This window comes from Eleutherodactylus coqui, chromosome 4 (assembly GCF_035609145.1).
Source record: "Eleutherodactylus coqui strain aEleCoq1 chromosome 4, aEleCoq1.hap1, whole genome shotgun sequence".
NCBI classification, from domain to species: domain Eukaryota; kingdom Metazoa; phylum Chordata; class Amphibia; order Anura; family Eleutherodactylidae; genus Eleutherodactylus; species Eleutherodactylus coqui.
Window position 1 is genome coordinate 138,626,035 of NC_089840.1, and position 15,755 is coordinate 138,641,789.

At 46.7% G+C, this 15,755-nt stretch overlaps 1 protein-coding gene across 2 annotated transcripts in view; it reads left to right on the plus strand.

The window, feature by feature from the left end:
* Positions 1-15,755, plus strand: part of RASSF5 (Ras association domain family member 5) — a 64,379-nt gene that overhangs the window by 43,552 nt on the left and 5,072 nt on the right. For both annotated transcript variants that reach the window (XM_066600199.1, XM_066600197.1), the window contains exon 3: positions 2,896-3,190. In XM_066600199.1, coding sequence (XP_066456296.1) covers positions 2,896-3,190 — 295 coding nt within the window. The remainder of the gene's footprint in view (positions 1-2,895; positions 3,191-15,755) is intronic.

The following is a 15,755-nucleotide window of genomic DNA, read 5'->3' on the forward strand; positions in this document are numbered from 1 at the left end:
ACCAAAAATCAAATGTGTGGATGTCTTTCTTCTGCGCTGGTGCCCAAAACTGTACACAATATTCTATGTGTCGTCTGACTACTGATTTGTAAAATGAATCCACTCCTTCCTCAACCAAAATACTTATCCTCATTATAGCTTGCCCTAAATTATGGCAACATCCTCCTCTGTGGCCTTACCTCTTACCTGAGCCCTTTTACTCTGGACGACTTGTCAGGCGCAGATACTGGACAGGTTGTCCCAGCGATAATCGTTCCTGGTCTTTTACGCAGGATCAATCATCACTGACTGAATGCAGGTGGAACAGGCGGGAATTGTTCCGGTCCACCTGCCACCATTCACAGTAAGCAGGCAGTCATTCATAAGTGACACCTCTTTACATGACCAATTCATTGATCAGTTCTTTGCATGTAGAAACTCAACAACGAACAAGAAGCAAATTAATTCTCATTTGTCACTCAGTCAGGGCAGGATTTACACTGAACGATAATCATTCAGATTCCTGGATGTGGGCATCTTGTTATAGAGCCGGAGGAGCCGAGCAGATTGATATATAGCCTTATGGGGAAAGATTCAGTAGAAGTTGTATTTTATTAATTTAAACCTCTGCACATTCTCAGCTGAACAGTCCAGTAGGCGGAGCTATCAGTACATACAAGCATAGCAGCCAGTCACTGATAGCTCCGCCCATTGGACTGTTCAGCTCAGAACGTACAGAGATATAAATGAATAAAATACGACTTAGACTAAATCTTTCCCCATAAAACTATATATCAATCTGCTCGGCTCCCCCTGCTCTATAACATGATGGCTGCTGTTTGGACAGCAAGTTTGAGCTGACAGATTCCCTTTAATATAAAAACATGATTCACACAATAGGTCATTATCTGATGCCGCAGTCCCTTTAAATGATCACTCACTTCAAATAACTTGTGTTGGTCACTAGGGAGTTCCCTTCCTTCTAATTTGCTTTTTACTGCCTGTTTACAAGTAATGCCCCTGTCTAGTAACAGAGATTACAAGACACAGAACAGGGAGTGAAGAAAAGGGTTGACTCGTGCTGCCCACAGAAGTCTATAGAGAGATGAGGGAATGGAGAGCGAGCTGCAGAAGAGAGACACACAGACAGACATGTGGATAGTAGGTGATTGTTTACGGTGTTATAGCTACTGAAAATCACATCCTCACTGCTCATATGCTCCTCTAGTGTCCTTTATGAAGGTATTGTGTCTATGTGTGTTGCAGACAGTTAGGGAGCAGAATATGCACTGTTCTCCACATGCACATCGTAACAAATCATAGATACAATGTGCAGAGAGAAAATGTTAAAAAATGCCACATACAGATCATATAATGGCAGAAATAGTGTTATTCCCTATGTACACATGGCAGCTTATTCTAAAAAGTCATCTGAAAAGTTAAATACACTTTAACCTCTTAGTGACCACCCTATCATGTTTTTATGTCCTGCCGTTGCAGGACGTGTATGGAGGGAGATCACACTGCTATCTCCCTCAAAACATCGTGGGTGTCAGCTGTTTCTTACAGTTGACACCCGCGGGCAACAGCCCCGACAAGCCGCGCGGCCCATCGTGGCTGTTAACCCTAATAAATGCCACTGTGAAATCTGACAGCAGCATTTAAATCCCCCAAATGATGTTCGGGGGTCCCGTATGGCCCCCCGCGATGAGATTGGGAGAGCTGTGCACGTGTCATGGCTGCAGAGGGCCCTGTGGCATTACATCACACTGCAGGAGTGATCAAAGCATTACATGTTGTGGTCCCCCCTGAGGACTAAAAGAAAATGTAAAAATAAGAACAATAAAGTTTAATTAATTATTTTTAAAAAGCTATTAAAAAAAACGCTTTTGCCATATTTACAATAAGAAAATCTAAATAATAAAAGAAAAATACATATTTGGTATCGCTGCGTCCGTAAAAGTTCGATCTATCAAAGTAATGCATTAGTTACCGCGCACGGTGAATGTCCGGAAAAAAAAATAAAGAACGCCAGAAATGCACTTTTTTGGTCACCCTTTTGCCAAGAAAAAATTTAATAAAAAGTGATCAAAAAGTCATATGTATTCAAAAATGGTACCAATGGAAACTACAGGATGTACCACACAAAATGAGCCCAGACACAACTATGTCGATGAAAATTTAAAAAGTTATTGTGCGCAGAAGATGGGGACAGAAAATAATTTAATAAAATTAAATATCTTTAAAAAAATATATAAGTAGCACAGCAAAAAAAAAACTATACAAGTTTGGTATCGTAGCAATCGTACTGACCCATAGAATAGGTCGTTTTTGTTGTGGTCTGTGCGCCGTAGAAGTAAGACGCACTGAAAGATGCCGGAATGTTATTTTTTCATTTCTCCCCACTTGGAATTTTTAAAAAGCGTTTCAGTAGATTACATGGTATGTTAAATAAAACCATTGAAAAATACAACTCGTCCCACAAAAAAAAAACGCCCTCATACAGCGACGTCAATGGATAAATAAGAGTTACGATTTTTTAAAAGGGGGACGAGAAAACGAAATTGGAAGAAAGCAAAAAAGCTTGGTCACTAAGGGGTTAACCGGTTTGTGTGTCTGAAAGACTGAGTATTGTATTGGTTGTTGCTATCATCTAGTCCATAAATGTATGAAATAACTTTTTTCTCATGTGTAAAAGAGGGATATTTTAAGATGTGTAGGTCAGTCACGTGTGACATATGTGGATGTGAAGTTTGAGTGACAAAGCTGTGTGAAATGTTACCCCATAGCAGCATATTTGGGCTGTTCTGTTAAAGAAACGTTTTACATACAAATTGTCATATATAAAAAAAGTTTTTGTTTTGTTTTTGTGCCTTTTATGTGATGAACCCTGTTCCATTTTTTTGCAATGGTCAGACAGAGGATGGCACTTACACTGGATTCATCAAGGTGCATCTGAAGCTTAAACGTCCAGTCACTGTAACAGATACAACGGAGTCTCCATCCTTTATCACCATGAAACCAATGTCATCAAGTAGTCAAGTGGAAAAAAAGACTTCCTTCTATCTGCCCCTGGATGCTGTGAAACAACTTCACATCAGCAGTTTGACAACAGCCAGTGAAGTCATAAGGGGCCTTCTGCAGAAGTTCCAGGTGGTGGATGATCCCCTCAGATTTGCACTGTTCAAACAAATGCAAAAAGATGGACAAGGTGAGTCAGACCATTAAGAATCTCACGTCACTTCATTAAGAATCTCACGTCACTTCAGCATAGATGAACAAATATCTCAGTGTTTTGAAGAATCTTATCCAAGTAGACAAATATAAGGGGTGTCCCATGAAGACTGCCTCATCCATTGTCCTAATAAGGTACATAAATGCCATAAAGGGGAGGGGATTTTTGACTAAATGATACATCTAAGAGCCTGACTTGGTGATCTCTCGATAGGGCGGCTGTGATGAGAGAAGACAGTAACTTCCTTAATCAACTTTTTTTTTTAAATAAAAGAATTCTTTGTTGTAATCTACAAAAAATATATGCTATGTGCCTTTTGGGATAACCCACTGTATTGCCGCAGAAGTCCCCTGTGCAGAGCACCATCCGGGGACTTTACAGGACAGCATTATAGTATTGGCTTTGAACAAGTCACACTTTGGAATGAGCATCTGAAGATGTTGCTCAACACATACCTGCATGTAGAGGTCCCTGCAGCAAAAGGGACTTCAATTGTTTCTCGATCTTGTTATGTGCACCTCCGTGCAATCCTTTTGTAACAGTTATTTCTATAAGACAATGGAAAAGCCAAGGGAGTTTTTCTTCAGGTCCGTTTAGACAGATACATTGTTGGCTCATTCAATCGAGAAATCGTTTAGTCGTTGTCATTCACTGTATAAGTGAAAGAGACTGAATGATCCGTTTTTAAGTCGAACGATTAGTTAACGAGCCAACGATGGTCTTTTATCTCTGCATAAAATGAACAATGAATGGAAATTGAACGATTTGTCATATTTCGGTCATTTAATGGACTTCGTTCACACTGCGTCATATAATGCAAGCCATAACGTTGTGCTGATCCACTGGATGGTGAATTCAAATGGGACCTGATGGACTTCACTGGCTTATAATGGGGTCCATCGGGGTTCTGGCAAGTTTCACTTTGACTAGCCTGATGGAACTATCCAACACAGATGGGAACAGAGCCGAATGCCAGGCATAGACAGAGCTTTCTTTTTGTTTGTTTTTTGTCTTTATTATTAAACTTTGAGCTCATAATTATTTTAATTATTTTAATTTAAACTCCAAGACAACTAAAATATAAATGGCTCGGGATTCTTTTACACAGGCAAATAAATTGCCCGTAGTTTCAATCAACGATGCAGCAAGTCAATCTGCACTTACTTAAAATTGCTCCACAGCCACTCTGTTCTTCCTGGTTACTGCTGACCAGGACATGTGACTGCCGCAGCCAATCACTGGCCACAGCAGTGACATTCTTTGGCTAGTGATTGGCTACAGTAGTCGCATGTTGTGGTCAGCAGCAACCAGGAAGAACAGAGTGGCTGTGGAGCAGTTTGAAGTAAGAGGAAAACCCCTCTAAGGACCTTTTGCAAGGGGCAACTGTCAGGAAACAATAGATGCATTAGCAATTGTTGACAGCTTATGATCAGTCATGCGTCTGTTTATTTCTATTACCAGCACGTTCACATCAGGGGATGTGCTACCAACATATAATTTTTCCGTCTGCCTTAAATATGCATTTAACAACAAATGAACAAGTTATCATTCGTTCCGTATTTGCAGCCTATGCATCTTGCTAGACAAAAGCTTTTAACTGGTGTTCACCTATTTGGACCCTCATTACAGTAAAGAGGTTGCAAAGAAGCTTGAATAAAAAAAAAGTATGAAAGTATCAGTACAGACTAGTGGTCGTTAAAATGAATGTAGACATGCCTTAGGGTCCTCAACTGGAATAACGATTCAGTTAGGCAAGAACCAAATTCAGTGAGGGTCTACACGACTTCTACACGGGTAGTGGCAAAATGATGTAACTTTTCTATTTCCTCAAAATAATACAAGCTTCTCATGAATGTTCCAGCTATGTTAGTCTACAAAGCATCTTATTACAGCAAAAGTTTGTAATCCAAAGCCGTTCTTCCTGTTATAAATGGAAAATGCTGAATGACCTTAACCCCAGTCCACCATTACAGGAGCTAATCTTGAATAGCTATCTTCAGCCATACAGTTGCCCAAGCATAGGAGTATGCACATACTCTTCCCTGCTTTTGTGCACTTTGTGTATTGTAAGTAAGTTACTTATTTGGTTATGTCCCTGTGCCTTTTAGGAAAGTCCTTTTACCCTGGACTAACTAAACGTGGATGACAGCCAAAGAGCTAACAATGCCGACTACTCTTAGAGTTTCCATTCATTGTAATGGAGGGGAAAGACAGACAGCAAGTTAGATGGACCTCTATCAATCAGAATATTATTCCCAATCTTATGCATAGGGGATAACATGTGGTGGAAATACCATTTATGGACCCGTCTGTTTTGGGCCTCCAGGACTGAGCTTTTTTTTTCATTGACATAAGAGACATAAGATTTTGTTTTCCTATCAACAAAGCAATATGAGGGTTTGCTTTTAGTGAGAGGAGTTGTAGTTTGCTACCAATTTGGGTCATTAGATGCACAGTCAGCCCAGAACCTATAGCCTAAATGAAACTGCATTACATTCGTCAAAATAAGGACTAAGGTTGCCTACCCACTAGCGATATTTTTTTTTATGATGCGAGAGTGATGATAATGAAACCAATGATTTTCAATAGTTTCATACTCATTTGCGATTTTTACTCTCAAGCCTCGCAGAGCAGAGAAAAAATCTGTGATAGATGGACATTGTCTTCATTATGCCTAACATACTATGCTATGTCGCTCAGTGTTTTCAATGGGGTCGGTGGCAGCAGCGCCAGCCCCATTGACAACATAGGGAGTACATGGCGGACTTCTGCCACAGCTGTGACAGCTGTGGTAGAAGTCTGTGATGCTATTCCATTGCTTTCAATGGGGTCGGCACTGCTGTGGCCCCATTGAAAGCAGTGGGTTGCAGGCAAACCTGCATCAATGATTTTCGGGGAAGGGCTTGAAATATAAGCTCTTCACTGAAAATCATCCTTAGCTGTAAAAAAAAATTATACTCACCTAGAAGAGCCTTCAGGCTCTTCTCTCTGGCACGGCAGTCTTCTTCTGTGTTCTGGAGGCCGGGGATTGAAAAATCCCTGCCCCTAGAAAACGTTAGTCTCATTGGATGAGCGCTCAGACAATCACAGGCAGCACTCAGTCATTAAATGACAGCTGAGTCCTGCCTGTGACTGGTCACAGCCATATATGAATTCAATGACTGGCTGAGCGCTGCCTGTGATTGGCTGAGTGCTGTGACCAATCACAGGCACCGCTCAGCTGTCATTCAATGGCTGAGTGCTTCCTGTGATTGGCCGAGTGCTCATCCAATGAGACTAACGTTTTCCAGAGGCAGGGATTTTTCCCCATTGAAAACAATCAGTGATATTGCAGAGTTTTCTCTGCGCTGCGAGGCACTTGCTCTTACATCGCTAGAAAAAATATCGCTAGTGAAGCATAAACCCAGGTCTGGCAGCGATTCAAGCATCGTAGATCCCTATGACGCTGGGAGTTCAGGTCATTAGAATTGTAGTTGGGCTGGGATTTGCAGCTGTAATAAGGAGGCTAAAATGCAGTTATATTAAGGCTGTCCTAATGAGGTCTTTTATTGCTTCCTAGAACTTGTTCAGGGCCCATCACTGGCCAATGGAGGTCTGACCACCGGGACATCTACTGATCCTGGTCCGGTTTTACTTCCGAGTAACAGCAGGGTATTTACAAGCAAAAATCGACCGAATCTTGGACTTCAAGGAGGTCCAATATTTTCATTAAAAACTTTTGTGGGAAAGCCCATTTGAGATTGAACCTATTCAAAGGAATTATCATCCCAACGTGTCACCTTTTATTGTAGAAGTTGTGCAGTAAAGTGATCAATCATATGAGAATACATTAGTCATATAACATTACGTGTGCCGCTAAGTCAAAGAAAAGCACGGAACAACCTAGAAGAGCAATAGTAATTGAAGTAGCTGTGTGGGCGAAAAATAGAAGAGAAATGAGTGAGTGGGTGCGCTGTAGATTACAGGCAGCGGGATCCAAACATCAGGAGGCAGGAAATGCAGTGACACGGCGCAGGAACAAGTGATTCATTTATCCGCTCGTCATTGCGTGACATACTGCACTTAGAATAACTGAACCTGAATGGAAGCAACGCGAATCCCTTTGAATTGGCTTTTTATCATATGCATATTTTTCTAAATACTTTTGTTTGCATAACGCGTCATTAGTGGCTTATTACATATTTCAGATGTCATTTGTTTTTTGACAAACAAAAGTGATTGGAGGAGTTCATTAAGCATCATGTTATGGGCTGGGAAGCAGCACATAGCAAGTAGAGCGGGACTCCTTTAGGCTTCATTTACATCGAAGCAGGAAGGATGTCAGGGTGCCATTTAGGGGAAAGGTTTTTCTCAGGCCAGTTTCAGTTCGCCATAGTGATGCAAGACTTCCACTTTCCTTGCTGGGATTGATGAGAACCAAATGTAAATCAACCAAAAGTTCTATAGTGATTTCAGTTTGATCCACTGGAGGTAATTTTCGGTTGTGCAAATACATAAGCGTATTTGCAAGATCAAAATGGGCTCATTGTATTCCATGGCGTAATAGCAACCCCCATAGGGGCCGCAGTAGTTTTAGTGACTCTGGTACTACTAAGTGACCCCCATAGTATTTCCAGTAACAATAGTGACCCCCCACCCCCCCGCCTTAGGCCACATAAAATGAAGTGGCGGGATGGATACGGCTTTCAGGCCTTGTGTTTGAAAATATATTAGTAGATCACTAAGAAGTGCAATCCAATGTTTCAAGCAAGCAATATCGGTATGTTAGCTACGTGCAGCGTCCGAGGAGCAGGCTCACAGCCAAGGAGACAAGGGGTTAGGGATGTTATCCTTGTCACAGGGCTCTACCATCTACTCCCCTGAGGGTAGCTCGGGACCTAACCCCATCGCCGCTGGGATAGATCACAGGGATAGTAATCGGGGGTTATCTGTAGTCCAATTGTCACTCATGACGCCACCGTTCCTTCTCTAGGGATGGATCTTGCAGATGAATAAAACAATTCACCACCATAAGAGAATATTTTGAAAAAAAAAAATGGGAATGGTCAATCTTGTCCATTTACTTAAACTTTTTAATAAAGTCAATAATAGAGATGAACGAGCACCAAAATGCTCGGGTGCTCGTTACTCGGGACGAAATTTTCGCGATGCTCGAGGGTTCGTTTTGAGTAACGAACCCCATTGAAGTCAATGGGCGACCCGAGCATTTTTGTATATCGCCGATGCTCGCTAAGGTTTCCATTTGTGAAAATCTGGGCAATTCAAGAAAGTGATGGGAACAACACAGCAACGGATAGGGCAGGCGAGGGGCTACATGTTGGGCTGCATCTCAAGTTCCCAGGTCCCACTATTAAGCCACAATAGCGGCAAGAGTGGCCCCCCCCTCCCAACAATTTTTACTTCTGAAAAGCCCTCATTAGCAATGCATACCTTAGCTAAGCACCACACTACCTCCAACAAAGCACAATCACTGCCTGCATGACACTCCGCTGCCACTTCTCCTGGGTTACATGCTGCCCAACCCCCCCCTGCACGACCCAGTGTCCACAGTGGACACCAAATTGTCCCTGCGCAGCCTTCAGCTGCCCTCATGCCACACCACACTCATGTCTATTTATAAGTGCGTCTGCCATGAGGAGGAACCGCAGGCACACACTGCAGAGGGTTGGCACGGCTAGGCAGCGACCCTCTTTAAAAGGGCCGGGGCGATAGCCCACAATGCTGTACAGAAGCAATGAGAAATCCAATCCTGTGCCACCTCCATCTGGAGCTGCACACGTGGGCATAACAATGGGGAACCTATGTGCCACACACTATTCATTCTGTCAAGGTGTCTGCATGCCCCAGTCAGACCGCGTTTTTTTTATAAATAGTCACAGGCAGGTACAACTCCGCAATGGGAATTCCGTGTGCACCCACAGCATGGGTGGCTCCCTGGAACCCACCGGCTGTACATAAATATATCCCATTGCATTGCCCTGGACAGCAGAGCTAACGTCAGATTAAATGCAGGTGGGCTTCGACCCACACTGCATGCCCCAGTCATACTGGGGTTCTTTATAAGTAGACACATGCAGTTACAACTACGTGTGGACCGACAGCATGGGTGGGTGCCAGGAAGCCACCGGCGGTACATAAATATATCCCATTGCATTGCCCAGCACAGCTGAGGTAATGTCATGTTTAATGCAGGTGGGCTTCGGCCCACACTGCATGCCCCAGTCAGACTGGGGTTCTTTAGAAGTGGACACATGCAGTTACAACTCCGTGTGGACCGACAGCATGGGTGGCTCCCTGGAACCCACCGGCGGTACATAAATATATCCCATTGCATTGCCCATCACAGCTGAGGTAATGTCATGTTAAATGCAGGTGGGCTTCGGCCCACACTGCATGCCCCAGTCAGACTGGGGTTCTTTAGAAGTGGACACATGCAGTTACAACTCCGTGTGGACCGACAGCATGGGTGGCTCCCTGGAACCCACCGGCGGTACATAAATATATCCCATTGCATTGCCCATCACAGCTGAGGTAATGTCATGTTAAATGCAGGTGGGCTTCGGCCCACACTGCATGCCCCAGTCAGACTGGGGTTCTTTAGAAGTGGACACATGCAGTTACAACTCCGTGTGGACCGACAGCATGGGTGGGTGCCAGGAAGCCACCGGCGGTACATAAATATATCCCATTGCAGTGCCCAGCACAGCTGAGGTAATGTCAGCTTTAATGCAGGTGGGCAAAAAATTAATTGGATTACACTGTAGGCGAGGGCCCCAAAAAATTGGTGTACCAACAGTACTAATGTACCTCAGAAAAATTGCCCATGCCCAACCAAGAGGGCAGGTGAAACCCATTAATCGCTTTGGTTAATGTGGCTTAATTTGTAACTAGGCCTGGAGGCAGCCCAGTTAAAATAAAAATTGGTTCAGGCGCAAGTTTCAACGCTTTAATGAGCATTGAAGCGTATAAAAATTGTTTACAAAAATTATATGACTGAGCCTTGTGGGCCTAAGAAAAATTGCCCGTTCGGCGTGATTACGTGAGGTTTCAGGAGGAGGAGGATGAATATAATACACAGATTGATGAAGCTAAAAGATCCCCGTTTTTGATGGTGATAGAGAACGATGCTTCCATCCGCGGGTGCAGCCTACGTATTGTTTAGGTATCGCTGCTGTCCGCTGGTGGAGAAGAGAAGTCTGGGGAAATCCAGGCTTTGTTCATCTTGATGAGTGTAAGCCTGTCGGCACTGTCGGTTGACAGGCGGGTACGCTTATCCGTGATTCCCCCAGCCGCACTAAACACCCTCTCTGACAAGACGCTAGCCGCAGGACAAGCAAGCACCTCCAGGGCATAGAGCGCGAGGTCAGGCCACGTGTCCAGCTTCGACACCCAGTAGTTGTAGGGGGCAGAGGCGTCACGGAGGACGGTCGTGCGATCGGCTACGTACTCCCTCACCATCCTTTTACAGTGCTCCCGCCGACTCAGCCTTGACTGGGGAGCGGTGACACAGTCTTGTTTGGGAGACAGAAAGCTGTCAAAGGCCTTAGAGAGTGTTCCCCTGCCTGTGCTGTACATGCTGCCTGATCTCCGCGCCTCCCCTGCTACCTGGCCCTCGGAACTGCGCCTTCTGCCACTAGCGCTGTCGGATGGGAATTTTACCATCAGCTTGTCCGCCAGGGTCCTGTGGTATAGCATCACTCTCGAACCCCTTTCCTCTTCGGGTATGAGAGAGAAAAGGTTCTCCTTATACCGTGGGTCGAGCAGTGTGTACACCCAGTAATCTGTAGTGGCCAGAATGCGTGTAACGCGAGGGTCACGAGAAAGGCATCCTAACATGAAGTCAGCCATGTGTGCCAGGGTACCTGTACGCAACACATGGCTGTCCTCACTAGGAAGATCACTTTCAGGATCCTCCTCCTCCTCCTCAGGCCATACACGCTGAAACGATGACAGGCAAGCAGCATGGGTACCCTCAGCAGTGGGCCAAGCTGTCTCTTCCCCCTCCTCCTCATGCTCCTCCACCTCCTCCTCCTCCTCCTCCTCCTCCTCAACGCGCTGAAATATAGACAGGAGGGTGCTCTGACTATCCAGCGACATACTGTCTTCCCCCGCCGCCGTTTCCGAGCGCAAAGCGTCTGCCTTTATGCTTTGCAGGGAACTTCTCAAGAGGCATAGCAGAGGAATGGTGATGCTAATGATTGCAGCATCGCCGCTCACCATCTGGGTAGACTCCTCAAAGTTTCCAAGGACCTGGCAGATGGCTGCCAATCAGGCTCACTCTTCTGTAAAGAATTGAGGAGGCTGACTCCCACTGCGCTGCCCATGTTGGAGTTGGTATTCCACTATAGCTCTATGCTGATCATAGAGCCTGGCCAACATGTGGAGCGTAGAGTTCCACCGTGTGGGCACGTCGCACAGCAGTCGGTGCACTGGCAGATTAAACCGATGTTGCAGTGTCCGCAGGGTGGCAGCGTCCGTGTGGAACTTGCGGAAATGTGCGCTGAGCCGGCGCACCTTTCCGAGCAGGTCTGACAAGTGTGGGTAGCTTTTCAGAAAGCGCTGAACCACCAAATTAAAGACGTTGGCCAGGCATGGCATGTGCGTGAGGCTGCCGAGCTGCAGAGCCACCACCAGCTTACGGCCGTTGTCACACACGACCATGCCCGGTTGGAGGCTCAGCGGCGCAAGCCAGCGGTCGGTCTGCTCTGTCAGACCCTGCAGCAGTTCGTGGGCCGTGTGCCTCTTCTCTCCTAAGCTGAGTAGTTTCAGCACGGCCTGCTGACGCTTGCCCACCGCTGTGCTGCCACGCCGCGCGACACCGACTGCTGGCGACGTGCTGCTGCTGACACATCTTGATTGCGAGACAGAGGTTGCGTAGGAGGAGGAGGAGGGTGGTTTAGTGTAGGAAGCATACACCGCCGCAGATACCACCACCGAGCTGGGGCCCACAATTCTGAGGGTGGGTAGGACGTGAGCGGTCCCAGGATCTGACTCTGTCCCAACCTCCACTAAATTCCCCCAATGTGCTGTCAGGGAGATATAGTGGCCCTGCCCGCCTGTGCTTGTCCACGTGTCCATTGTTAAGTGAAGCTTGGCAGTAACCGCGTTGGTGAGGGCGCGTACAATGTTGCGGGAGACGTGGTCGTGCAGGGCTGGGACGGCACATCGGGAAAAGTAGTGGCGACTGGGAACCGCCATCATGCTTTTGAAAGCCTCCGTTTCCACAAGCCTATACGGCAGCATCTCCAGGCTGATCAATTTGGCTATGTGCACGTTTAACGCTTGAGCGTGCGGGTGCGTGGGGGCGTACTTGCGCTCAAACACGTGCGCTAGCGACGGCTGGACGGTGCGCTGATAGACATTGGTGGATGGGGCCGAGGACAGTGGAGGTGAGGGTGTGGGTGCAGGCCAGGAGACGGTAGTGCCTGTGTCCTGAGAGGGGGGTTGGATCTCAGTGGCAGGTTGGGGCACAGGGGGAGAGGCAGTGGTGCAAACCGGAGGCGGTGAACGGCGTTCGTCCCACCTTGTGGGGTGCTTGGCCATCATATGTCTGCGCATGCTGGTGGTGGTGAGGCCGGTGGTGGTGGCTCCCCGGCTGATCTTGGCGCGACAAAGGTTGCACACCACTGTTCGTCGGTCGTCTGCACTCTCCGTGAAAAACTGCCAGACCTTTGAGCACCTCCGCCTCTGCAGGGTGGCATGGCGCGAGGGGGCGCTTTGGGAAACAGTTGGTGGATTATTCGGTCTGGCCCTGCCTCTACCCCTGGCCACCGCACTGGCTCTTCCAACCTGCCCTGCTGCTGCACTTGCCTCCCCCTCTGAAGACCTGTCCTCAGTAGGCTTAGCAAACCAGGTGGGGTCAGTCACCTCATCGTCCTGCTGCTCTTCCTCCAAATCCTCTGTGCGCTCCTCCCTTGGACTTACTCCAATTACTACTACCTGAGTGATAGACAACTGTGTCTCATCGTCATCGTCCTCCTCACCCACTGAAAACTCTTGAGACAGTTGCCGGACGTCCCCAGCCTCATCCCCCGGACCCCGGGGAACTTTCCAAAGGTTGGGCATCGGTCACGACAAACTCCTCCAGTGGGAGAGGAACCATTGCTGCCCATTCTGGGCAGGGGCCCAAGAACAGTTCCTGGGAGTCTGCCTGCTCCTCAGAATGTGTCATTGTAATGGAGTGAGGAGGCTGGGAGGAAGGAGGAGCAGCAGCCGCCAGAGGATTCAGAGTTGCAGCAGTGGACGGCGCAGAACTCTGGGTGGTTGATAGATTGCTGGATGCACTTTCTGCCATCCACGACAGGACCTGCTCACACTGCTCATTTTCTAATAAAGGTCTACCGCGTGGACCCATTAATTGTGAGATGAATGTGGGGATGCCAGAAACGTGCCTTTCTCCTAATCCCGCAGCAGTTGGCTGCGATACACCTGGATCAGGAGCGCGGACTGTGCCCACACCCTGACTTGGGCCTCCGCGTCCTCGCCCGCGTCCACGTCCTCTAGGCCTACCCCTACCCCTCAGCATGGTGTATTACCAGTAGTGCAGAAACAGAACGCTGTAATTAAATGTGCCGCTTATTGGCCTGTGGTTGGAGGCGGACTTCGCTTACGGAACGCACAGCAGAGCCAGGAAAGAATTTTGCGCAAGCCCACTGTAACACTTAGCTGGCTGCGTATTGATTAGGACTACTACCCCTAGCAGAGACGCAGTACAGTCAGGACGGTCACAGGCAGCCCAAATATATTTTTTTGTCCCAAATTTTTTTGGAAAAGCCCACTGCCTATATAGACAGTAGATGTCTTTCACGTTTTTCACTGTCCCTGCCTCAGCACTACTGGCCCTATACTAGGTAAAATTACTGCAGTGCAGACTGTTTCCCTCTGGACAGGATGACAGCAATGATGTAACGGGCAACGCAAAGCCAGGAAAGAATTTTGCGCAAGCCTGCTGTAACACTTAGCTGGCTGCGTATTAATTAGGACTACTACCCCCAGCAGAGACGCAGTACAGTCAGGACGGTCACAGGCAGCCCAAATATATTTTTTGGTCCCAAATTTTTTTGGAAAAGCCCACTGCCTATATAGACAGTATATGTCTTTCACGTTTTTCACTGTCCCTGCCTCAGCACTACTGGCCCTATACTATGTAAAATTACTGCAGACTAAGGACGCAATGCTCTGCACGGCCAATATACCAAAAAAAAAAAAAAAAAGGTGCAACACTGCAAAAAGCAGCCTCAACAGTACTGCACACGGTCAGATGTGGCCCTAAGAAGGACCGTTGGGGTTCTTGAAGCCTAAAATCACTCCTAACACTCTCCCTATAGCAGCTCCAGCATCAGCAGCACTTTCCCTGAGCTATGTCAGAATGCATCTGTGGCGAGCCGCGGGAGGGGCCGATTTATATACTCGGGTGACACCTGATCTCGCCAGCCACTCACTGCAGGGGGGTGGTATAGGGCTTGAACGTCGCAGGGGGAAGTTGTAATGCCTTCCGTGTCTTTCTATTGGCCAGAAAAGCGCGCTAACGTCTCAGAGATTAAAGTGAAAGTAACTCGAACATCGCGTGGTACTCGTCTCGAGTAACGAGCATCTCGAACACGCTAATACTCGGACGAGTATCAAGCTCAGACGAGTACGTTCGCTCATCTCTAGTCAATAACAGTTGCAGAACAGTTGCCGAAATCACAGTCTACAAGGATTATATCTCAGTGGAGCTCACGGGGTATTTGTGCAATCCACAGACCAAGTTATCTGCAGGTTCTTTCACTCCCGGTATTCACTCAGCAGTAGAATCATAGAATCATAGAATGGTAGAGTTGGAACGGACCTCCAGGGTCATCGGGTCCAACCCCCTGCTCAGTCCAGGATGACAAAATCATCCCAGACAGATATTTGTCCAGCCTTTGTTTGAAGACTTCCATTGAAGGAGAACTTGCCACCTCCCATGGTAACCTGTTCCATTTATTGCTCTGCTCTGAACTTGCTCCAGTTTGTCTAGGTCTTCTTTAAAGTGGGGTGCCTAGAACTGGACACAGTATTCCAGATGAGGTCTGACTAAGAAAGAGTAGAGGGGGATAATGACCTCACGGGATCTAGATTCCATGCTTCTCTTAATATATTCCAGAATTGTGTTTGCCTTTTAGGCTGTTGCATCACATTGTTGAGTCATGTTCAGTCTATGATCTATTATTATACTCAAGTCTTTTTCACATGTACTGCTGCTTAGCTCAATTCCTTCCATTCTGTATGCTCTCTTCATTTTTCTTGCACAGATGTAGGACTTTGCTTTTCTCCTTGTTAAATACAATTCTGTTAGTCGCCGCCCACTGTGCAAGCTTTTCTAGATCTTTTTTAATACTCTCTCTCTCTTCCCTAGTGTTAGCTATCCCTCCTAGCTTTGTGTCGTCAGCAAATTTGATCAATTTCCCATCAATTCCCTCCTGCAGATCATTTATAAAAATGTTGAACAACACTGGGCCTAGGACAGAGCCTTGTGGTACCCCACTTGATACATTCTTCCACTTGGATGTGCAGCCAT